Source organism: Somniosus microcephalus, chromosome 14 (assembly GCF_052327205.1).
Source record: "Somniosus microcephalus isolate GS21.2 chromosome 14, FLI_Smic_1.0, whole genome shotgun sequence".
Classification (NCBI taxonomy): domain Eukaryota; kingdom Metazoa; phylum Chordata; class Chondrichthyes; order Squaliformes; family Somniosidae; genus Somniosus; species Somniosus microcephalus.
Genome location: NC_141000.1, coordinates 96,350,855 through 96,377,013, shown reverse-complemented (window position 1 = coordinate 96,377,013; position 26,159 = coordinate 96,350,855). Strand labels below are relative to the sequence as shown.

General features: G+C 47.0%; 1 protein-coding gene across 2 annotated transcripts in view; it reads right to left on the bottom strand.

Moving 5' to 3' along the window:
* Positions 1 to 26,159, bottom strand: part of nit2 (nitrilase family, member 2) — a 47,963-nt gene that overhangs the window by 12,413 nt on the left and 9,391 nt on the right. For both annotated transcript variants that reach the window (XM_086007010.1, XM_086007011.1), the window contains exons 2-5: positions 10,582 to 10,765; positions 5,244 to 5,362; positions 3,758 to 3,878; positions 1,800 to 1,888 (exon numbers count right to left, since the gene is read on the bottom strand). In XM_086007010.1, coding sequence (XP_085863136.1) covers positions 1,800 to 1,888; positions 3,758 to 3,878; positions 5,244 to 5,362; positions 10,582 to 10,612 — 360 coding nt within the window. In that variant the 5' untranslated portion in view covers positions 10,613 to 10,765. The remainder of the gene's footprint in view (positions 1 to 1,799; positions 1,889 to 3,757; positions 3,879 to 5,243; positions 5,363 to 10,581; positions 10,766 to 26,159) is intronic.

Sequence of the window (26,159 nt, the reverse complement as noted above, 5' to 3'; positions counted from 1 at the left end):
TTGTTTATCAGACTGGAGGAAGGTACACAGTGGTGTTCCCCAAGGGTCGGTACTAGGACCACTGCTTTTCCTGATATATATTAATGACTTGGACTTGGGTGTACAATTTCAAAATTTGCAGATGAGACAAAACTTGGAAGTATAGTGAACAGTGAGGAGGAGAGTGATAGACTTCAGGAAGACATAGACAGGCTGGTGAAATGGGCGGACACGTGGCAGATGAAATTTAACGCAGAAAAGTGTGAAGTGATACATTCTGGTAGAAAGAATGAGGAGAGGAAATATAAACTAAATGGTACAATCCTGAAGGAGGTGCACAAACAGAGAGACCTGGGGGTATGTGTGCACAAATCATTGAAGGTGGCAGGGCAGGTTAAGAAAGCTTACGGGATCTTGGGCTTCATAAATAGGGGTACAGAGTACAAAATTATGATGAACCTGTATAAAACACTAGTTCAGCCCCAACTGGAGTACTGTGTCCAATTCTGGGCACCACACTTTAGGAAGGACGTGAAGGCCTTAGAGAGGGTGCAGAAAAGATTTATGAGAATGATTACAGGAATGAGGGGCTTCAGTTACGTGGATAGACTGGAGAAGCTGGAGTTGTTCTCCTTGGAGCACAGAAGATTGAGAGAAGATTTGATAGAGATGTTCAAAATAATGAGGGTCTGGATAGAGGGAAACTGTTCCCATTGGCAGAAGGGTCAAGAACAAGAGGACACAGATTTAAGGTGATTGGCAGAAGAACCAAAGGCGACGTAAGAAAAAAATGTTTTACACAGCGAGTGGTTAAGATCTGGACACTGCCTGAAAGGGTGGTGGAGGCAGATTCAATCACGGTGTTCAAAAGGGAATTGGATAAGTACCTGAAGGAAAGAAGTTTGCAGGACTACGGGGAAAGGGCGGGGGGGGGGGGGGGGGGGAGGTGGGACTAGCTGAAGTGCTCTTGCAGGGCTCGATGGGCTGAATGGGCTCCTTCCGTGCTATAATCATTCTATGATTCCTTTGCTGCCTGCCTCAGCACATCGTTTTTAAACAAAACAGCAAAAGATCAACTGCACCAGTTTGATTTTTTTTGTTGAACCCTATCCATTTTTTAAGCTGTTGTCCTTGTCGAGGTGAGGAAAGTCAATGCTTTAGAATTGAAAATTTTTCCATTCCCTGGTCTGTATTAGCATGAGCCAGATGGAGGGTAAAACTACCTTTACACTGTCTGCAGCAATGTGCCTTTACTATCATTTTAGGAAAGCACCCTTGCTACATAAATCTGCATTTGCTAGAGTGGTGTGATGGCACTGATAGTTAGAGCACTAAAGCCATAAACCCCAAAATGAAGATGAATGCAGGTTCAATTCCTGGTACACTAAGCTCGCAATTTCAGCCTTGCTGGGCGGAGAGGCGCAGCTAAGGCAGTGGTGTCTCCCTGTAAGCGGAAGGGAAATCAGAGGAGAGAGTCATAACGGGGTGGTCCCCTAGTACCTTCTTAGGCCTTACTGGGAGTAAGTTTCAAGACCAAATAAACCACAAATTAGAGATTATTTACATGGAGAGAAAAATTACATTAGTAAAAAGTATGAATTTTATATTTCTCACACCAGCCAGCACTGTGTCCAAGTTTCTGCAGAATTATGGGCAGTTTTGTGCTATAACATGGTATCCAATACAAACTGGGTGGAGACTGTTCAACGTCATTTTATTTTGGACCTTTAGAAAGAAAGAATAACTTCCTCTCAGTGAAAAGGAAGTTCTTCTAATCCACTGCACTACCCAGTCACTGCCTAATAATAAAGATTTTAGACCTTTCTGTACTTCTGTAACATGGATCCATTGGGTGCAAACACGGTACAGGTGTTGTAAAACTTCCCACCATCTTCCTCTGGAATAGAGCCTGCAAGAACAACACAAGCAATCAATTCAATTCAGCTACCGGCAAACACATTGCATCGTTTCACTTCTACCAAACAGTCTTACAAATCCAAGTTAAAAGAACAAGCTGCCCAATGTCTTCCTCTACTTTAATATAAAATAACAAAAAAAAAGTTATCACTGGTTAAAAGTGTGAATAAGAAAGAATGTGTTTTTATAAGGCATTTACATCCTCAAGACAACCCAAAGCACTTTCTACCCAGTGCAGTGACTGCTGTTATGTCGGCAAGTGTCCCACAGACAGCAAATGAAAGAATGACGAGATATTCTGGGGTTATTTGGTGGTGTTGGACACCAGGAGATCTCTCTGCTCTACTTCAAATAGTGCCATAGATTCTTACATGTCCACCTGAGCTTCCAGACTTGGTTTAACGTCTTATCTGAAAGACAACACCTCCAACACAGCCTCACTCAGAACTGCAGTAAAAAAAAGCGTCAACCACATTATGTGCTCAAATAGTGGAGTGGGCCTTGGCTCTAGTGGTGAGAGTGCTACCAACTGAGGCAAATTGACATGATGATCCATGGATATATCTATTACTTTAATATTCAAGATATGTGGAGTATAGTCAAAAATTATACACTATTGGATGAGGGGACCAAAAGTAGTATATCCAAGTTTGCTGATGATACAAAGCTGGGTGGGAATGTAAGTTGTGAGGAGGATGCAAAGAGGCTTCAAGGGAATAAAGACAGGCTAAGGAGTGGGCAAGAACATGGCAAATGGAATATAATGTGGAGAAATGTGAAGTTATCTACTTTGGTAGGAAAAATAGAAAAGCAGAGTATTTTTAAATGGTGAGAGATTGGGAAATGTTGGTGTTCAGAGGGACCTGGGTGTCCTTGTACACGAATCACTGAAAGTTAACATGCAGGTACAGCAAGCAATTAGGGTATGTTGGCCTTTATTACAAGAGGATTTGAGTATAAGAGTAAAGATGTCTTACTGCCTTTATATAGGGCCCTGGTGAGACCACACCTGAAGTATTGTGTACAGTTTTGGTCTCCTTACCCAAGGAAGGGTATACTTGCCATAGAGGGAGTGCAATGAAGGTTCACCAGACTGGTTCCTGGGTTGGGGAGATTGTCCTATGAGGAGAGATTGAGTAGACTAGGCCTATATTCTCTAGAGTGTAGAAGAAATGAGAGGTGATCTCATTGAAACATACAAAATTATTACAGGGCTTGACAGGGTAGATGTAGGGAGGATGTTTCCCCTGGCTGGGAAGTCTAGAACTAGGGGTCACAGTCTCAGAATAAGGGGTCGGCCATTTAGGACTGAGATGAGGAGAAATTTCTTCACTCGGAGGGTGGTGAATCTTTGGAATTCTCTACCCCAGAGGGCTGTGGAGGCTCAGTCGTTGAGTATATTCAAGACAGAGATCGATAGATTTTTGAATATTAAGAGAATCAAGGGATATGGGGATAGTTCAGGAAAGTGGAGATGAGGTAGAAGATCAGCCATGATCTTAATGAATGGCGGAGTAGGCTCGAGGGGCCGAATGGCCGACTCCTGCTCCTATTTCTTATGTTCTTATTTCTCATTCTGCACCTATTAACAAATGTTGTAAGATATAGGGGGTAATTTTAACCTAACCCACCCAGCGGGACACTGACAGCCCGTTTTACATGCCGCTCAATTTCACTTACCATTGAAGATTAGGTTAAAATTACCCCCTGTACTTTAATGTGTAAATAGGATTGTCCTTCCAAGTTCCATTCAGTGGCTACTGAGCAAGAAGCTACTTTATGCGATGAAATGCAGCAATTAAACCGGTTTGTTTCTTCATGCAATCCACATTAAACTTTCCAACAGAGGACCCATATTTACCTCCAATAAGGTAAACCCCATGCTCCTTTGCTACTTCAGATAACACTTGGGTTGACTCCCCTGGGATTTTTTCCGCATACTCTGGGAAATAATTTGTTCCATATGGAGAATTGTAACATTCCTGTGATGCAAGATACATGTAATCTTTAAAAACAAATATTCAGAAAAATGAAGACATGCAATATTCAAAATAACCATTATCTGAATTTTGTTCAAGGTCACTACAGAAAAAGTGACTACAGGTAGACTATCCTTTATCCGCACTTTCGAAAGCCGAAAACCTCTAAAAACCGAAAGTTTTTTCGTGGAGCGTAAGTCGTGCGCACGACATGACCCGAGTGGCGCCAAACATGACAGGAGTGGTCCGGGAGCTCTGCCTTTCCCTGTGAGCAGGGCAGAGGGTCACAGAGTTCCCTCCTGGGTAGGAGATTGCAGGCCGAGCCGGGCAGTGTGAAGGAGGTACCGGGAGAGTGAACCCAACAATACAGCAGCCCGTCCGATAGCTGCAGCGGCCCGTCCGATAGTCTTTTCTTCCCCCCCCCCCCCGACCTGATTTGCGGGCCAGCTTAGTGTAGGAGTCAGCCGATATCCGGCTTTCCCACAACTGGCGGCAGCAGTCGAGCCCCAGACCCCCGCTAAGTGAAGGAATTCAGATACGGAGCAGGGGGAGCCGGAAACCTCGATCTAACGGCAGAAATCAGCAGCCGTTTTGTTAGTTTTTTTTCTTCCCCTAGCATTTTTTTACTTCCCCTAGCATTTTTTTAAACAGTCAGGCTGTGGAAAGAGTCTCTGTAGCTTAGCAACAGCTTCAGAGACGCTTCCAAGGCAGGGCCCGAGTGTTTACAAGCTGTTACTAAGCAACAGTGTTTGTTGTCAGATACGGAGGTGAAAACCTTCTGAAATCTGAAAAATTCCGAAAACAGAAACACAGCTGGTCCCAAGGTTTTCGGATAAAGGATAGTCTACCTGTATGCTACAAGGTTATAGAACAATAAAAGAGTCTGAATGATGTAATTATGCACAAAAGAAAAGCTCAAACAGTTTACAAATGCCATTTGAACTCTTGGATTGTATTCTACCTTTAATTCACTGTCAGAGGTATTTTCCTATTATAGATTTTTTTCTTCCTTTTCTCCAACTCCACCATTTACGTACAAGAAAAGTCAAAGATGAGAAAAAGCTATTTGGCCCATCAAAGTCTAGGCCCATCTAGAACACGAACTCTTCAATATTGCATACAGCTGCACTCTGAACATCTCCAATGTCCCTGTCTCTACCACCCTGTTGTGCAGGCCAGTCAAAATATTCACAATACAAAAAATATCCCCAAACTCTGTTTCAAATCTACTCCACACCAATCTAAATGCATGCTCTCTTGGTAGTGCGCTGCTATGTCCGAAGGTAACTTCATCTGGGAAGAGCTAAATTATGCAACAAGCAGGATGAAAACCATTGCTTTAATTTTGTTACTGATTGTCTTACTTACAGGGAGCACTACAATCTTTGCCCCCTTCACCGCTGCTTCTTTCACTAGTGTTTGAACTTTGCTGAGGTTGCTGGCTTTCAAGGGCGTGACCTTGAGTTGAATAAGTGCCAAACGGAATTCTAGGAATAAAAAGGACAGCAAACAGTTGTTAATAAATAACCCTGTCAATACCAAACCTGTATCGAGCTATCACTAGATCTGCAAAATAAGAATCACCAGCAGTTAGGGCTCGCTTGTGGACACTGCACCTTTTCAAACTGAGAAACGGGCCTTATTTTTGATCAACTGTTTCATAAGGATAAGAGTGTTATACAGTGCACTGTGCACTTATTATTCTGCTAAGGTGGGGCTAGCTTTCTTTATGGCCATAAACTTAAGTAAACACAGGCTCAATTCAATTAGACTTCGGTCAAGGAACTGTGGAGATTAGAACATGCTTATTAGTTACAGGCAGCACTTCAGAAGTATCCAACATTTTAAGATTGTCTATACCTTTAACAAAGTGCGACATCTGTGCATGTTAGATATATTAAAAAAAATATCAGCAAATTTACCATGGAGCTGCTCACACTGTTACATATTGACAGTAATGTTAAATCATATAAACAACAAATATAACTCGGCTGCTGAAGTATGGGTGTGTGTTTCTTTGAAGGTATAAAGTTTAACAGATGTTAAATAAGGTCATTCAAAGGTTACTTGCTATCCAAGCTGGTATCATAACTTGCAACAAGTCCCGTTCACCCGTCACCCCTGTGCTCGCTAACTTACATTGGCTTCCAGTCCACCAACACCTTAAATTAAAAATTCTCATCCTTGTGTTAAATTTAAAATGTTCATCCACGGCTTCCCCCCACCCCCCTCATCTCTAACCTCCTCCAGCCCTACAACCCTCCAAGAACTCTGCATTCCTCCAATTCGGGCCTCTTGTGCTTCCCTGACTTCCTTCGTCCCATCTGGAATTCCCTTCCTCCCTAAACCTCTCCGCCTCTAAAACACTCCTTAAAACCTAGCTCTTTGACAAAGCTTTTGGTCACCTGTTATAATGTCTCCTTCTTTGGCTTGGAGTCAATTATTTTTTGTCTGATAATGCTCCTGTGAAGCGCCTTGGGACATTTTACCACATTAAAAGCGCAGTATAAATGTAAATTGTTGTTGAGATCAGAACCATGGCTCTGCTCATGAGGTGGTCAATTAAGAGTCTGTAGCTCTGGTCTTTTCTATTTCTGGAGTTTTTTGAACATTGCAAAGAACAATCTTTGTTTTTTCACAATTTGTTTTATATTTTGGCACAGAAATTTGTATTAGACAAATGTAACATCTGAAGTCTGCAGGACAGGAAGTACGATGTATATTTAAAGGTTTGTTATATATAAAAATAAGACAACTAAATACACAGCAGGATTCACATAACTGGATTTGTTCGATTCATTAGCTTTTTAACTAATTAGTTTGAAATCCAACACTAAAATAACAGGAAAAGAGTAACACATATCACTCAAAGCTTTTTGAAAATAATAACAATAATTTGCATTTATAAAGCTCCTTCAGCATGGGAAAATGTCCTAAGATTTTGAACTGAAGAAGAAAATATCAGGAGTGGAGATTAAAAGCTTGGTCAAAGAGGTAGGTTTGAAGGAGGGTGGAGCGATAGAGGCTTAGGGTGGGAATTCCAGAGCTTAGGGCCTGTTGTCAATGGTGGGGCGAAGGAAGTCAGGGATGCACAAGAGGCCAGAATTGGAGGAATGCAGAGTTCTCGGTGAGTTGTAGGGCCGGAGCAGAGGTGAGGCCATGAAGGGATGAAACTTTTTAATTGAAGGCGTTTGGGGTACCGGTGCCAATGTAGGTCAGCGAACACAGGGTTGATGGGTGAACGGGACTTGGTGTGGGTTAGGACACGGGCAGCAGAGTTTTTGATGAGCTTAAGTTTATAGAGGTTGAGGATGGGAATCCAGTTAGGAGAGCATTGGAATACTCAAATCTATAGATGGCAAAGGCATGGATGAGGGTTTAAACAGCAGACGGGCGAAGGTAGGGGTGGAGTTGGGAGATATTACGGAGTTGGAAGGAGGCAGTCTTTGTGTTGGACAGTATATGGTTGGGGATGCTTAGCTCGGGGTCAAATAGATATCGAAGTTTTGAACAGTCGGCTTCAACCTGAGACAGTGATGGGTGAAGGGGATGGAATTGGAGGCAAGGGTATGGTGCCTGTGGACAAAGACAATGGCTTCAGTCTACCCGATAATTAAATGGAGGAAATTGCGGATCAACCAGGACTGAACAGGCTGACAACACAGCGGCAGTGCAGGGGTCGCGAGAGGCAGTGGAGAGGTAGAGCTGGATTTTTTTAAATTAATTCATGGGATGAGGGCATCGCTGGCAAGGCCAGCATTTATTGCCCATCCCTAATTGCCCTCGAGAAGGTGGTTCGTGAGCCGCCTTCTTGACCCGCTGCCTTCCCTGTGGTGAAGGTACTCCCACAGTGCTGTTAGGAAGGGAGTTCCAGGATTTTGACCCAGCGACGATGAAAGAACGACGATATACTGCCAAGTCAGGATAGTGTGTGACTTGGAGGTGGTGATGTTCCCATGCACCTGCTGCCCTTGTCCTTCTCGGTGGAAGAGGTCACAGGTTTGGGAGGTGCTGCAGTGCATCTTGTAGATGGTACACACTGCAGCCACGGTACGCCAATGGTGGAGGGAGTGAATGTTTACGGTGGTGGATGGGGTGCCAACCAAGCGGGCTGCCTTGTCCTGGATGGTGTCAAGCTTCTTGAGTGTTGTTGGAGCTGCACTCATCCAGGCAAGTGGAGAGTATTCCATCACACTCCTTACTTGTGCCCTGTAGATGGTGGAAAGGCTTTGGGGAGTCAGGAGGCGAGACACTTGCCACAGAATACCTAGACTCTGACCTGCTCTTATTGCCACAGTATTTATGTGGCTGGTCCAGTTAAGTTTCTGGTCAATGGTGACCCCCAGGATGTTGATAGTGGGGGATTTGGCGATGGTAATGCCGTTGAATGTCAAGGGGCGGTGGCTAGACTCTCACTTGTATGGCGCAAATGTTACCTGACACTTATCAGCCCAAGCCTGAACATCGTCCAGGTCTTGTTGCATGCGGGCATGGACTGCTTCATTATCTGAGGAGTTGCAAATGGCGTTGAACACTGTGCAGTCATCAGCGAACATCCCCATTTCTGACCTTATGTTGGAGGGAAGGTCATTGATGAAGCAGCTGAAGATGGTTGGGCCTAGGACACTGCCCTGAGGAACTCCTGCAGCGATGCCCTGGGGCTGTGATGATTGACCTTCAACCACCACAACCATCTTCCTTTGTGCTAGGTATGACTCCAGCCAGTGGAGCGTTTTCCCCAGATTCTCATTGACTTTAGTTTTACTAGGGCTCCTTGATGCCACACTTGGTCAAATGCTGCCTTGATGTCAAGGGCAGTCACTCTCGCCTCACTTCTGGAATACAGCTCCTTTGTCCATGTTTGGACCAAGGCTGTAATGAGGTCGGGAGCCGAGTGGTCTCGGCGGAACCCAAACTGGGCATCGGTGAGCAGGTTATTGGTGAGTAAGTGCCGCTTGATAGCACTGTCGATGACACCTTCTATTACTTGCTGATGAGTGAGAGTAGACTGATGGGGCAGTAATTGCCCAGGTTGGATTTGACATCCCTGGGAGGTTTTCCACATTGACGGATAGATGCCAGTGTTGTAGTTGTACTGGAATAGCTTGGCTAGAGGCGCGGCTAGTTCTGGAGCACAAGTCCTCAGTATACATGTGTAACCTGACCTCATGTTTTTGGATGATGTCACTGAGGGGTAGCATGTAGATGAGGAAGGGGGGGGGGGGGGGGGAGGCCCAGGAAAGATCACTGATAGATTCCAGAGGTAACAATGCAGAGGTGGGATGAGAAGCCATTGCTGGAGATGCTCTGGCTACGATTGGGTAGGTATAAGTGGAACCAAGCAAGAGCTGGACAACAGAGGAGAGGGAATTGGAGAAGCATAGTGTGTAAAAGCCTGCCGAGAAGTCGAGAAGGATGAGGAGGGATAGTGCACCATGGTCACAGAGGATGTCATTTGTGACTTTGATTCGGTCTGCATCAGTTTTGCAGCAGGGGTAGAAATTTGATTGGAAATTCAAACATGGAGTTATGGGAAATATGGGAATGAATTTGGAAGGTGACAACACGTTCAAGAAGGGAGGTGGGAGATGGAGCAGTAGTTTGCAAGGGTAGTGGGGTCGAGGGCGAGTTGTTTGAGGAAGGGGGTGATGGCGGCAGTTTTGAACGGGAGGGGAGACAGTACCCGAGAGAGGTCAGCTAGAAAGGCGGCCAGGAAAGGAAGTTGGGTGGTCAACAGTTTAGGTGATATGGATTTGAGAGAGCAGGATGTGGGTCTCATGGGCAAGATAAGCATGGAGAGGGCATGAGGGGAGATAAGAGTGAAACAGGTTCAGGGTTAGGGCCGGGAGAGAGAGAGAGGGGGGGGGGGATGGAACCTTGGCTTGGTGGTGGAGCAGAAGTAGCTGAACGGATGGGCTCAAGTGACAAAGAAATCCATGAGCTCCTCGCACTTGTTGTTGGAGCTGAGGGAAGGCGGAGGATAGGGGTTTCAGGTGACCATAGCCGGTGAGGGCTTGTGAACATATTTACCACACAGTTTGTTAGCAAAATGATGAAGCATAGTGCTGCAATCAGCACCAATGGGGTCAACTATGTAAGAACACTGTGAACAGTGTGAAAAGGACTCATGTTCTCAGACCCAACAAAGTGACACACTCAATGTCATATTTTACTTAAAACAAATTCTTCAATGCCAAAATCAGTTTTAAGCTTAGTCTTCCCGGGAGAGAGCTACCAGGCGGTTCACTTTTGGAACTTTTAGACTAAGTAAAAACTTTTTTGGGGACGCGGGCACACCCACTGACATGAACAGTTTTCTTTAAACAGAAACACGCGAAAGATGTTACTTCCCCCCAAATAAACACTATCACTGGAAAGAAATTATACACAACTGACGTGCAACACGGCGGTAACCTAACTCCTAAAGTACAAGAAGAAACGTGCATTCGAATTGCAATTAAACGAATCCTGCTGATAAACTACTTTAAACAACGGAATCACTCGAAATCAGATAAGTTCGTAAATATATTTGCACAGACTTCTAAACCAAATGAGATTTGAAATCCGGTGTTTCCGATTGAGTTGTAGACTATCCTTCAAACAACAGCAATCTAAAAAAAATTCTGTGTAGATTGACTTCCAACTTTTGGCGATGGCAAAAAGCGAACACAACAACATTTGTATTGACCGTTCTCTAATAACTTACTTGTCATCGCTCCTGACATGTTGTCAGACATCAAGAAGTCCTTGACAATGCACTTCCTAGAGAACTGCTGCCTCTCCACTTCACTCACCGCCTGGGTCTCGGCACTTTCCGGCAAGCAGCAAGGCGGTGCTCGGGAGATGTAGTCCTGCACTGTGGCGAAATGGACTACAGATACCACCGTTAACTGCAAGCAAACAGGAGACTATTGAAACAACTCAACATTGTTCATTTCCGTGTTTAACTGGCCAGTTGTGACTTATGGTGCAAACAATAAACAAATAAGCTGTAACTTAACAAAAAACATTAAAGGAAACTTAACAAATTAAATTAAAATGTTGTTGTTGGTGATGATTATGCACTCCAGTCCCTGCGGTGCCCACCCAGTTGTGACTTGTATCTCTAAACAGTAGCAGCAGAATTAATTTCCTACTGCAGGGTATAACATTTATCCACAGGCGGTATGGTTATATGATTTTCTCTCAGAAATACAATGCAATCGTTATGCCTTATTGAATACATTTAGATATTTTCTTTAACAAAATACATAATTTAGAAGCAAAACCATCAACTGCCGAGAATATACCCATGGAGATGCCAGCTGCTTTCTCTTTGATCGCAACCGTGTTTTGGTTATAGCCAATTCGTGGGTTGAAAACTAACATTTAAATTTAATCCAAGTTGGTTAATGTAAAGGCAATTCGGCGAGCGGACTCATGCCTCACTCACTCCTCAATTTAAAACTGGATGGAAAAACACCAAGGAGGGAAGCATTCTTCTGGGATCTGGGATGGGGAAGTTTTGAAGGAAAAGAAGAGTGCCTGCCTCAGTGAACTCTTTGGAGAGTGTGAGAGTGCCTCAGGTGAACTGAGGAACAAACAGTGCCTCTATGAACTGGAAGGAGGATTAGAGAAACGAGATGGGGTTTGAGTGGGTAGAGTGAAAAAAGACTTGCATTTATATAGTGTGGCGGAGCCACTAAAGGACTCAGATCGTTTGTATATAATTCCCTTTAACAACATGTTAGCTATAACCTGAGTCTGTATCTTTATTTATACTGTTTACTTGTACAGAGCGTGATTACTTTAACAGCGTGGGTAAACGCGATGACATCACGCCGTTCATCACGTGATCCCCCACTGGCGGGAAGAACGTGATGACGTCAACCACGGGACCGCCCTAGTCAGTCCTCGTGGAGCCTCCAAACTGAGCAGACCTACACTCGATGTTCTCCTGTAGTTACTTGTTTAAGCCTGTTAGTTTCCATTAAACTTCGTTTTGTTTGATCGCCTGAGTGGACCTCAGTCTTTGGATAGGAACTAGACATTCCTACATTGGTGACCCCGACTTTTGCGAACGGTTTTCGCAGAAGATACTCAACATGGAAACGAACGCCGTTAACTTGAAGCTACCACAGTTCTGGGAGCAACAACCAGCCGCGTGGTTCATCCAGGCTGAAGCCCAGTTCGCCATCAGGGACATCGTTACGGATCAGACCTGTTATTATTACGTGGTCTCCGCCCTCGACAGCACCACAGCCTCGTGGATCGTCAGCCTACTCGGCAGTCCGCCTACTGATCGCAAGTATGACACGTTAAAGGCGCGGTTGCTACAGGTCTTCGGGCTCACGAAGTCGGAGCGCGCGCGCCGGCTGCTTGCTATGCCCGGCCTCGGGGACTCCAAGCCGTCCGAACTCATGAGCCAAATGCTCACGCTCCTCGGTTCTGAACCGGAATGCTTCCTCTTCAGGGAGTTATTCCTCAGCCTACTACCAGAGCAAGTTCAGGCTGCCCTAGCCAGGTCCGAAGTTACAGACTGCGTGGAGCATGCTGCCGACGCGGACAAGATTTTTGCTGTGACACAGCAGTACTGCGCTGCCACGAGGCGCCCATCCCCCACAGACGCTGCTCCAGCTCCTCAATCAGTGGGGTTGTGCTTCTACCACGCCCGTTTTGGCGTGAAAGCAAGATGCTGCCGCCCTCCCTGCAGTTTTTCGCTCAAAAAAACCCATCTACAGCCACCCTGGCGAAAGAGGACCGGGTCTAACGAGCACCCCACAGCTGCGATAGCCATCAGAAATTCGGGAAAGCTTCTCTTCCTCACCGATTCCCTATCTGGTCGACGTTTCCTTTGTGACACCGGGGCGCAGTGTAGCATCCTCCCTGCGTCAAATCTTGATATACAAGCTGGGGGCCACGGCCCCTCCCTCGAGGCGGCTAATGGCGCGGCCATTCGGACCTTCGGATGGCAGCGGGTCCAGGTGCGTTTCGGCGGCCAGCGTTTCCACTGGGAATTCATCACGGCCAAAGTCTCGCAGGCCATCCTCGGGGCAGATTTTTTGTGCGCCAACGGCCTCCTGGTCGATGTCAGGCACCGCCGATTGATCAATGCGGCCACGTTCCACTCCATCCCGTGCCACCGCGGTAACGCCGTGCCGCGCACTGTCTCCTGTGCGTTCCCACCTCCAGACGACTTCACTCGCCTCCTCGGAAAGTTCCCAGATCTGACCAGGCACACTTTCTCCTCCTCGGCCACTAAACATCACATCACCACTACCGGCTCCCCGGTTTACGCACGGGCCTGACGACTCGAACCCGGCAAGCTCGCGGCTGTGAAAGCGGAGTTCGACATGATGGAGCAGCTGGGGATTATTCGCCGGTCGAATAGTCCCTGGTCTTCGCCTCTCCACATTGTTCTGAAACCCGGCGGCGGATGGCGGCCATGCGGCGATTACCGACGCCACTACTCCTGATCGGTACCCGATCCCGCATATTCAAGATTTCTCGGCCCATTTGGCGGGAAATACTTTTTTTCAAAAGTCGACCTCGTCCGTGGTTACCACCAGGTCCCCGTGCACCCGCAAGACGTCCCAAAAACCGCAGTCATCACCCCATTCGGCCTGTTTGAATTTCTGCGGATGCCGTTTGGCTTGAAGAACGCTGCACAGGCTTTCCAGCGCTTGATGGACTCCGTGCTTCGGGACCAAAAATTTCTCTTCGTCTACCTCGACGACATCCTCATCGCCAGCCCTAGCAGAGAGGAGCACTTCTGCCATTTGCGCACCCTCTTTACACGCCTCAGTCAACACGGTTTGATTATCAAGTGCCAGTTCGGCCTGCAGCGGATTGATTTCTTGGGCCACCGCATCACATCAGACGGCGCAATTCCCTTACAGAAGAAGGTCGAGGCGGTTACATCTTTCCCGTGCCCGCAGACCGTCAAGGCCCTACAAGAGTTCCTCGGGATGGTCAATTTTTATCACCGGTTCGTCCCTAAGGCGGCTCTGCTTATGCAGCCCTTGCACGAGGCCCTCAAGGCCAAGTCCGGTAAGGATCCGATCAGCTGGACGGCCGAGATGGACTGGGCGTTCGTCGATACCAAAGGCGCCTTGGCCAATGCAACTATGCTGGCGCACCCGCTTCCAGGTGCCACCATCGCCCTTACCACTGACGCGTCAGACTACGCAATCGGTGCAGTGCAGGAACAGTGGATGAATGGGACGTGGCAACCGCTGGCGTTTTTCAGCCGTCAGCTACGGCGAAACGAAAGGAAGTACAGCACTTTCGACCGGGAGTTGCTGGCCCTTTTTCTAGCCATCCGCCATTTCCGGTTCTTACTAGAGGGACGTCCGTTCACGGCTTTTGTAGACCACAAGCCACTAACGTACGCTATGGCCAAGACCGCCGAACCGTGGTCAGCTCGGCAACAACGTCACCTGACGTTCATTTCAGAATTCACCATGGACATTCAGCATTTGTCCGGCAAAGACAACCTGCTGGCGGATTGCCTCTCCCGCGCGACTGTTCACACGGTCCAACTCGGAATCGACTATGCCCTCATGGCTGCGGATCAAGCCTCGGACCCAGAGGTCCAAGCATACAGAACCAGCCCCTCTAGCTTCCAAGCGGCCGACGTCAAATTCCATGCCGCAGGCACCATGCTACTTTGCGATGTCTCCATGGGAGCTCCCCGCCCTATCGTACCAGTCGCCTGGCGCCGAAAAGTGTTCAACGCCATACACGGGTTGTCACACCCTGGCATGAAGGCTCGCAAAGGCTGATGTCGTCAAAATTCGTCTGGAGGGGTATACACATGGATGTCCGCGACTGAGCCAACATCTGCGTGGTCTGCCAAAAGGCCAAGGTACAGCGTCATGTAAAAGCTCCATTGGCCACTTTCGCTGTTCCGGAGCGTCGATTCGACCACGTGAATGTGGACCTCGTGGGGCCGCTTCCACCTTCTCAAGGTTTTACACACATCCTCACAATGGTAGACCGCACCACTAGATGGCCAGAGGCAGTTCCTTTGGTTTCCACCACTTCGGCAGACGTAGCCAGAGCTTTCATCTCCTCTTGGGTTGCTCGTTTCGGGGTACCGGCGGACATCTCTTCCGATCGTGGGCCGCAGTTTTCCTCTGAGCTCTGGAACGCTGTGGCTCAGGGGCTTGGCACCAAACTACATCGCACCACCGCCTATCATCCACAGGTGAATGGCCTGTGCGAGCGATTCCACAGGTCGCTCAAAGCCGCTCTGCGGGCCAGTCTTCAAGGCGCGGGATGGGTGGACAGACTTCCATGGGTCCTTTTGGGTCTTCGTATGGCGCCCAAAGAAGATTTGCAATCGTCCTCAGCAGAACTTGTATATGGCCAGCCACGAGTACCAGGGGATTTCCTCCCGTCTCCAACAGAGCCATGGTCCGCATCCCAGCAACTCGTCAGCCACCAGGAAGCAGCCAGATGTTTCGCGGCTTTGCCTACGTCGCATCACAGCTTACAGAGCTCCCACGTCCCAACTGAGCTGAAAAGCGCCGAGTACGTGTTTATCCGCCACGACGCTCACCGGGATCCGCTCAAGCCTCCTTACACTGGTCCCTTCCGCGTCATAGAGCCGGGAGACAAAACCTTTTCGATTGATATCGGAGGTAAACCGGATCACATTTCGGTTGACCGGTTGAAGCCGGCACACTTAGACCTGGACCGCCCAGTCGAGATTGCTCAACCGCCAAAACGTGGCCGACCGCCCACAGTCGCTATGCCAGATCTACCACAACCGCCCGCCAGCTCGACCACCGTCCATCAGCTTCCACTTCAGGGTTACAGAAGTCACTCGGACAGGCTTGTCAGGCCTCCTCGCCGTCTCACTTTTGCTGTTAAAGACAATTTTGGGGGGGCGCATGTGGCGGAGCCACTAAAGGACTCAGATCATTTGTATATAATTCCCTTTAACAACATGTTAGCTACAGCCTGAGTCTGTATCGTTATTTATACTGTTTACTTGTATAGAGCGTGATTACTTTAACAGCGCGGGTAAACGCGATGACGTCACGCCGTTCATCAGGTGATCCCCCACTGGCAGGAAGAACGTGATGACGTCATGACTGTAATGATCAGTAATATGTCATTCTAGAATGGTACACTAGGTGGAGCTGTATGTTTAGCTGTATGTATATAAGAGTGGGACTACCCACGATGCACTAGGCTACCCACAAGGCAGTAGTCAAGATGGATGCTGTACAGAAGTCCACATGACTGAATAAAGTGAGTAGCTCAAGCTAGCTGTTCATAATGAAAACGTCTAGTTATTTATGAACATAACATGGTAGCAGCGGCTGCATCTGAAATCTTTCATAGAGCGATGGAACACATAATTGAAGGTCTGGAAGGAGTTCGGGTCTATGTTGATGACATCATCATCTGGGGCTCCACACTGAAAGAACACAATGAGAGACTGACTAAAGTGCTACAGAGCATACGCCGGAATGGACTGAAGCTCAACAAAGCCAAGTGTCAGTTTGGCATCCAGGAAGTCAGTTTCCTAGGAGATAATCTATCTGGTAAAGGAATAGAGCCAGATATGGAAAAAGTAAACACCATACTCAAAATGCCCCGACCCACTGACAAAAAAGGAGTGCTACGCATCATGGGGATGATAAACTTCATTGGAAAGTTCATTCCTAACTTGTCAGCCAAGACAGCCTGTCTGCGAGACCTGCTACGTAAAACAAATGAGTTCGCATGGACAAAAAGACATGAACAAGAGTGGATGAACCTCAAAATAGTGCTGACAACCACACCTGTACTCACCTTCTTTGACCCAACAAAGAGAATCAAAGTGTCAACGGATGCATCAAAAGATGGCCTAGGCGCGGTCTTGCTACAAGCAGAGGGTGAAGATTGGAAGCCTGTTGCCTATGCCTCCAGGTCTATGACTGATTCTGAGTGTCAATATGCCCAGATTGAAAAGGAATGTCTAGGCTTGGTAGTTGGACTAGAAAAGTTTCATGGCTACATATATGGACTTCCCACCTTCACAGTTGAGATAGACCACTGCCCACTGGTTGCCGTCATTAAAAAAAACCTGAATGAGATGGCTCCAAGGATTCAACGACTCATGATGAAGCTGCAAAGATATGACTTTGAACTGATCTACACACCAGGCAAATACATAGTGCTAGCAGATGCACTATCCCGAGCACCCACAATGAGTCATGTGAGCTCTACTGAAGAAGACGTGGATGTTCATGTGAGTATGGTCACTGCTGCGCTGCCCGTGTCAGACACAAAATCAAAGCAAATAGCAGAAGAAACAGTAAAAGATACAGTGTTACAAACAGTAATAGAGAACATTCCTCATGGTTGGCCAAAAGGTTCCTGTCCAAAGTACTTTCACATCAGGTCAGAGTTGAGTGTCGCAAGTGAACTATTACTAAAACAGAACAGAATAGTCATTCCACAGGCTCTACGTCAAGACATGCTCAAAAGGATTCATGAGGGACACCTCGGAATTGAAAAATGCAAAAGGAGAGCAAGAGACACTGTTTATTGGCCTGGCATAAATAAGGACATTGAGAACATGATAGGCAAATGTGAGACATGTCAGAAACACCAAAACAAACAAGCAAAGGAACCAATGATAGTAGCTGACTTACCAACAGCACCATGGCAAAAGGTTGGTTTGGACCTTTTTCATTTGAATGGTAAAGAATATCTAATAGTGATTGACTACTATTCTAACTATCCTGAGATGGCGCTGCTCTCAAGCACCACAGCAAGCAGTGTCATAATGCATGTGAAATCTATCTTCGCCAGACATGGAATTCCCAGGATTGCCGTTAGCGACAATGGTCCGTGTTTCAACTGTAAGGAGTGGCAACAGTTTGCAGCACAGTATGACTTTCAGCACATCACATCCAGTCCTTTGTATGCTCAGTCAAATGGTAAGGTAGAGAAAGGTGTTCAAGTTCTCAAACAGCTACTGAAGAAAGCAACAGAAAGCAAGTCTGATCCTTATCTCGCCCTGTTGAGCTACCGAGCCTCACCTTTAGACTCTGGTTCTTCACCTGCTGAACTCCTAATGGGTCGCAAGTTGCGCACCATGCTACCCTGCTGTGTAAAAGAAAAGCAGAGTAAGGAACTGAGACAGAGACTTCAACTGTTAAAGCTGAAACAGAAATCATACTATGACAAGTCATCCAAAACTCTGAAACCATTGACAAGGGATGATTTTGTCAGGATTGAGGATCCAGATGCATGGAACAGGAAAGCTACAGTTCTTGAGGAAGTAGGACCAAGGTCATACACTGTTAGAACTGAGGAAGGACAGATTCTCAGGAGGAACCGCCGTTCCCTCCTAAAAACACAAGAGACTATCCAAGAGCAAATCAATGACAATGCCGCAACTGAATCTTGTCAATCACCACCAGAACAATCTAACACAAACACACATACAGGCTCTCATGAAAACACATCAGACTTACCTGTGCTGAGAAGATCCACACGTGAAGTAAAAAAGCCTGATAGACTTAATCTTTGAGTATAAAGTAAAGCTTTGAAAATGTGTTGACTGTTGTGAAAATGTTTATGTTTATAGAGCACTAACAAAAGTGTTACTGATATCATCTTTATCGCTTTTCTTGAAAGTTGATTGATATTGATTTTGTTTAACCTCAAAGGGGGATGTAATGATCAGTAACATGTCATTCTAGAATGGTACACTAGGTGGAGCTGTATGTTTAGCTGTATGTATATAAGAGTGGGACTACCCACGATGCACTAGGCTACCCACAAGGCAGTAGTCAAGATGGATGCTGTACAGAAGTCCACATGACTGAATAAAGTGACTAGCTCAAGCTAGCTGTTCATAATGAAAACGTCTAGTTATTTATGAACATAACAATGACGTCAACCACGGGACCGCCCTAGTCACTCCTCGTGGAGCCTCCGAACTGAGCAGACCTACACTCGATGTTCTCCTGCAGTTACTTGTTTAAACCTGTTGGTTTCCATTAAACTTCGTTTTGTTTGATCACCTGAGTGGACCTCAGTCTTTGGGTAGGAACTAGACATTCCTACAATAGCACCGTTCACAGCTTCATGATTCAAAGCGCTTTACAGCCAATTAAGTGCTTTTTGAAGTGTAGTCACTGTTGTAATGTAGGAAACACGGCAGCCAATTTGCACACAGAAAGCTCCCACAAACAGCAGTGTGATAATGACCAGCTAATCTGTTTTAGTGATGTTGACTGAGGACTCCAGGGATAATTCCCCTGCTCTTCTTCAAAATGGTGTCATGGGATCTGTAAGATTCTGAAAAGTGTAATAAAACCGCTGCTACCATGTGGAGATCGAAATTGCAAACGAATTGTAAGATGATAACGGACGGATTTAAAATGTAAGAAATCAGCATGTGTTCTTTGTTTGTGAAGACACAAAATGGTGGTCAGCAGAGGCCACTTGGACAAGAAGGGGAGAACATACGTCTCACAGGAACAGGAAGGTGTCATGCGGATGGAACTCCAATTAGGGAAGGTTTGGAGTGGACAGACCTATCCAAGGGAGGCAGAGAGTAATTTATGATCAACGAGTCCTTATAACCCAGTGGCGGGAGTTTTCAGAGATAAGAAAAAAAGAACAGAGAAGAAAAAGCAGGAGGAAGATTGAAGTGAGAAAGTTGGCCAGTTCATGTTTCGACTTAGTTTCCTTTGACCGATCACCCAGAAATGAAGGAGTATGTATGAGAATTGGACATGGGCTTAGATAAAGTTAAAAAGGGTACTTTTATGTACATTTGAATCATTAAAGGAGCATTTTTATATACTTTGAATTGATAAGTTGCAGGCATATTTATTGTCAGGAGTTCTTTGAATTTATTGCCGAAGGTGCTTCTATGTACACTTGAATTTTGAACTATAGGCTGATTAAAAGACCAATTTTATTGATCACATCCTTGTCTGTCATTGTTAAGCTAATTCGTAATTCTCGAGGTCCGAACAGTAGTAAGAGAAAGTGCTACAAATCTGATACATCCACCTTAGAAAGTAGACAGGGCCTCGGTTTAACGTCTCATCTGAAAGACAGTGCAGCACTCCCTCAACACTGCATTGGAGTGTCAGCCTAGACTTTTGTGCTTATGTCTCAGGAGTGGGACTTGAACCTACAATGGCAGCGGCAAGAGTGCTACCCACTGAGCTACGGCTTTAATGCTTTGAGCTGGGGGATTAGAAAAAGAGAATGTGTATGAACTTGGGATGTAAAGAGTACTTTCATGAACTGTAGGGTTAGATGATAGAATGCCTTTGAACTGAAGGACTGAGTGCCTGTGTTAAGCGGGCGGGGGTGCACTGTGTGAAGGGAGAAATGAACGTAGCTTTTGGGGAAGTGATGATCTGTTTGCTCTAGTGAATATGGATAAAGCCAAATGCCATTTTCCTTTTTTAGATTAAAAAATCCAACTGTGAAGTAAAACTTGGTTTAAAATGGTCCAGCATGTAATATTTTTATGTAAAAATTCAAATATGGGTTGATGGAAGCAAGTGTACAATTCAAAATTTGACATGTAGGGCCCTAATTAAGAATGATCATCATGCAATGTTTTTGTTTAACAATGCAATCTATTTTGATATCACAGATCAAAAAAAATATATAAAGACATTTAAGATAGAAAGGGGGAGTGAGATAATTGATAAACTAATCAAATTTAGAGGATAAACCCCCTGGTCCAGATGAATTACATCTGCGCATATTAAAAGAAGTCAGAGAAAAGCTAGGAAAACCACTATTACATATATATATAAAAATTCATTGGAAAAGGGAATAGTGTCAGAGGACTGGTGAGCAGCTAATGTTATTACTATATTTAAAAAGGGAAATAGAACAAGTCTATAGGAACTATAGACCAATTAGCTTAACGTCAGTGGTAGGAAAGATAATGGTATCTTTACTGAAAGATCTAATAGAAAAACATCTAGAAACTGAAAAATAATAGATTAGTCAGCAGATTCCAAAAGGGAAGGTCATGCTTGGCCAACCTTATTGAATTCTCTGAGGAAGTAACAGAAAGGGTAGAGAAGGGTAATGCAGTAGATGTAATATATTTGTTTTTCCAAAAGGCCGTCGATAGGGTAACGCATAGTAGACTCCTGACTAAGGTCAGGAAAGGAGATGTGGAGTCGGGACAAATAGCAGAATGAATAGCAAGCTGGCTGCAAAACAGAAAACAGAGAGTAGGGGTTAAAAGGTAGTTACTCAGATTGGCAAAAGGTGGGAAGTGGTGGTCCAAAAGGATCGGTGCTGGGACCACTGTTGTTCACCATTTACATAAGCGATTTAGACTCAGGAATCAGAAGTACAATTTCAAAATTTGCAGATGACACCAAATTGGGGGGGTGGGGGGTGGTGGTTGTAGCTAATATAGAGGACGGTGAAAAAATAAAGATGGCATTAATAAACTTGCAGAATGGGTGTGTAATTGGCAAATGAACTTCAGTATAGATAGGTGTGAGGTATTACATTTTGGTAGAAAGAATAAGGAGGCCACATACTCCTTGGAAAATAAGTGTCTAAATGGGGTAGAGGAACAGAGGGACCTGGGGTTACAGATACAAAAATCACTAAAAGTAGCGACACAGGTTAATAAGGCCATTAAAAAAACAAAGCACTGGGGTTCATTTCTAGTGGGATAGAATTGAAAAGCAGAGAAGTTATGTTAAACATTGTACAGAACTTTGGTTAGACTATACTTGGATTACTGTAAACAGTTCTGATCTCCATACAGGTACACTATCCCTTATCCGAAAGCCTTGGGACCAGCTGAGTTTCGGTTTTCGGAATTTTTTGGATTTCAGAAGGTATTATTATAAGACTGGGAAGTTTGTATTTAATATAAATTTTAAAAGTTCAGGCTACCTCTTGCGACTGTTCCGTGTCTCATTCCCCTTCCTGCTTCTCTGGAAAGCCAGATATCGGCTGACTCCTACTAAGCTGGCCCGCAAATCAGGTTGGGGGTCGGGTGGGGGGAGAAAAGAATATCGGACGGGCCGCGGTTCAGGTCGGGGGGGGGGTGGGGGGGTCGTCGGGGGGGGGGGGGGGGAGAAAAGAATATCGGACGGGCCGCGGGTCGGGTCGGGTCGGGGAGAAAAGAATATCGGACAGGTCGGGGGGGGGGGGGGGGAAAGAATATCGGACGGGCCGCTGCAGCTATCGGACGGGCCGCTGTATTGTTGGGTTCACTCTCCCGGTACCTCCTTCACACTGCCCAGCTCGGCCTGCAATCTCCTACCCAGGAGGGAACTCTGTGACCCTCTGCTCTGCTCAGTGTAAGTCGTGCGCCACTCTGGTCATGTCGTGCGCACAACTTACGCTGAACGAAAAAACTTTCGGTTTTTAGAGGTTTTCGGAAGTTCGGATAAAGGATAGTCTACCTGTATTATAAAAAGGATATAGAGGCACTGGAGAAGGTACAAACAAGATTTACTAGAATGATGCCAGATTTGAGAGGTTATATCTATCAGGAAAGATTGAACAGGCTGGGGCTCTTCTCTAGAAAAGAAAAGACTTAGGGGTGACCTGATAGAGGTCTTTAAAATTATGATAGGGTTTGATAGGGTAGGAGATGTTTCCACTCGCAGATGAGACCAGAACCAGAGGCCATAAATGTAAGATAGACATTAATAAATCTATTAGGGAATTCAGAAGAAACTTCTTTACCCAGAGAGTGGTTAGAATGTGAAACTTGCTACCACAAGGAGTAGATGAGGTGAATAGCATAGATGCATTTAAGGAGAAGCTAGATATTCACATGAGGGAGAAAGGAATAGAAGGATATGTTGATGGGGTTTGATGAAAAGGGTGGGAGGAAGCCCATTGTGGAGCATAAACACTGGCATGCACCTGTCAGACCGAATGTGCTGTAAATACTATGTTGTAGGAATTAACGAATTCCTATGAATAACTGAGATCGACACCAGAGAACGATTAAACAGGTCTTTACTCAACGGAGATGCCACGAGGACTGACTGGGCAGCCCCGTGGTTTGCGACGTGATGTCATCGCATTTGCCCGCGTTTTCCCGCGCTCTTAAAGGGGCCACGCCCCGTACATGCAAACTCTATATACAAAACACAGTAATGCCTAACACAATGGTACAGGTTTAGGCTGGTGTTGGAACATCGTTAAAGAGAATTATATACAGTTAGCCAGAGTCATTCAGTGGTTCTGCCACATGCGCCCCACCCCAGAATTCGCTTTAACTGACAAAGTCAAACGGTGAGGGGGTCTGACAAGCCTGTCAGAATGACTCCTGTACTCTCGAGGCAGGGGCTGCTGGGCGGCTGGCGGTCTGTCGCACTTGGTCTGCCGTAACGACGACGGGTGGCCGACCCCGTCTCGGCGGTTGTGCTGTCTCGACGGGGCGGTCGAGGTCCAAATGTGCTGGCTTTAAGCAGTCGACCGAAATGTGGTCCGGTTTACCACCGACATCTACCGTGAAGGTTTTGTCCCCTGCTTCCAACACGCGGAAGGGACCGGTATATGGGGCCTTGAGTGGATCCCTATGCGCGTCATGACGAATAAAGACGTATTCAGCCTTGTGAAGCTCCGTGGGAACGTGTGACCTCTGCGGCCCATGGTGAGAAGTGGGCACCAGTGCGAAACATCTGGCCGCCTCCTGGTGACTAGCAAGCTGGGCAGACGCGGACCATTGCTCCGTTGATGTTGGTAGAAAGTCCCCTGGGACCCGCAGCGGCTGACCATACACCAGCTCCGCTGATGAAGAGTGAAGGTCTTCTTTGGGGGCCGTGCAAAGGCCCAACAGGACCCACGGTAGCTTGTCTGCCCATCCAGCGTCCTGGAGGGTGGCTCTCAGGGCGGCCTTCATTGACCGGTGGAAACGTTCGCAGAGGCCATTCGCCTGTGGGTGGTAGGCTGTGGTGCAGTGTAATTTGACACCGAGTCCTTGGGCCACTGCATTCCAGAGTTTGGAGGAAAACTGCGGTCCCCTGTCTGACAAAATATCGGCGGGTACTCTGAAACGGGCGATCCAGGAGGAAATGAACGCCCTGGTACGTCCGCCGAAGTAGTGGATGACAGGGGGACCACCTCCGGCCATCTGGTGGTTCAGTCAACCATGGTCAGTGATGCGCTATCAATTCCTCATAAAAGACAGAGAGTTAATTAATAGGCTTTTATTAGCAAAGAACAGAGCATGCCTCTCGTGGTTGCCTGGTATCCAAAAGGGCAGGGGGCTGCAGAGCAGTCACCTTTATACCCGGGCATGTGGGTGGAGCCAGGGGCGGAGTCAGCTGAGGCATGCATAGGCACAACAGTGTGCAACAACAACAATAACAAACAGTGGTTTACCACATTCACCCCTTGTTTAAAATTGAGTCCGGCGGGGTGAAGTGTACTAAAAGTTCGTGTAAACTAAAAGTTCGTGTAATTAAGTCTATCAGGTGGCCTTGTATGCCGTCCTGATCGTCGTAGCAGCGGCGGTGATGGTGCAGCATCCAACGCCGAACCTGGCGTCTCGTTGAGAGGTTGTGTAGTCAATGGCGGGTCCTGGGGCTGCGGCATGCCGTCTACAGGGGTCGGGGTGTGGGTAGTGGTGAGTGGCGATGGTGGTGTCTCAGGGGCACCCGAAGGTGCGAGGTCTCGTGTGGAGGCTGTGTCCTCCCGCCCGTCCGGGTACGCTACGTAAGCATACTGGGGGTAGGCGTGGGTAGTGGTGGGTGGCGAAGGAAGTGTTTCGGGAGCACCCGAAGGTGCGAGGTCTCGTATGGAGACTGTGTCCTCCCGCCCATCCGGGTACACCACGTAAGCATACTGAGGGTTGGCGTGGAGGAGGCTCACCCTCTCGACCAGGGGGTCCGTCTTATGGGACCTCACGTGCTTCCGCAGTAGGACGGGTCCTGGAGAAGTCAGCCATGTCGGTAACGAGATCCCCGATGTGGACTTCCTGGGGAAGGAGAACATTCTCTCATGAGGGGTGGCATTGGTGGCTGTACAGAGCAGTGACCGAATGGAATGGAGCGCCGCAGGGAGGACCTCCTGCCAGCGAGAGGTCGGAAGGCCCTTAGATTTCAAGTTTAAAAGGACCGCCTTCCAGACCGTCGCATTCTCTCTTTCCACCTGGCCATTCCCCCAGGGGTTGTAGCTGGTGGTCCTGCTTGTAGCAATACCTCTCGCGAGCAGGTACTGACGAAGTTCGTCGCTCATAAAGGATGAGCCCCTGTCGCTATGAATATAGCTAGGGAAACCGAACAAGGCGAAGAGGTCATTCAGACATTTAATGACCGTGGTACTGGTCATGTCTGAGCAAGGGATGGCAAACGGGAAACGGGAGTACTCGTCAATTATATTGAGGAAGTACACATTGCGATCAGAGGAGGGGAGGGGCCCTTTAAAATCGCCGCTCAGCCGCTCGAAGGGGCGCGTGGCTTTGATCAGGCTCGCTCTGTCTGGCCTATAAAAATGCGGTTTGCACTCGGCACAGATTTGGCAGTTCCTGGTCAAGGTCCTGACCTCCTCGATGGAGTAGGGCAGGTTACGGGATTTGATGAAGTGAAAAAACCTGGTGACGCCCGGGTGGCAGAGGTCATTGTGGAGGGTCTTCAGTCTATCAACCTGCGCGTTGGCGCATGTACCACGTGATAGGGCATCTGGGGGCTCATTGAGTTTCCCGGGCCGGTACAAGATATCGTAATTGTAGGTGGAGAGTTCGATTCTCCACCTCAAGATCTTGTCATTCTTGATTTTGCCCCTCTGCTTATTATTAAACATAAAAGCTACTGAACGCTGGTCAGTGAGCAGGATAAATCGTTTTCCGGCCAGGTAATGCCTCCAATGTCGCACAGCTTCCACAATGGCCTGGGCCTCCTTTTCGACAGAGGAGTGTCGAATCTCGGGGCCCTGGAGGGTCCTTGAGAAAAAGGCCACGGGTCTCCCCGCCTGGTTAAGGGTTGCAGCTAGGGCGAAGTTGGATGTGTCGCTCTCCACTTGGAAAGGGATGGACTCATCCACTGCGTGCATTGTGGCCTTCGCAATATCTCTTTTTATGAGAGTGAAGGCTGCACATGCCTCTGCTGTCAGGGGGAAGGAGGCGGACTTGATGAGGGGTCTGGCTTTGTCCGCATAGTTGGGCACCCACTGAGCATAGTACGAGAAAAACCCTAGGCATCTCTGCAGTGCTTTTTGGCAGTGGGGGAGGGGGAGCTCCATAAGGGGGCGCATTCTGTCGGGGTCGGGGCCGATGACTCCGTTCTCCACTACGCAGCCAAGAATGGCAAGGCGCGTGGTACGAAACATACA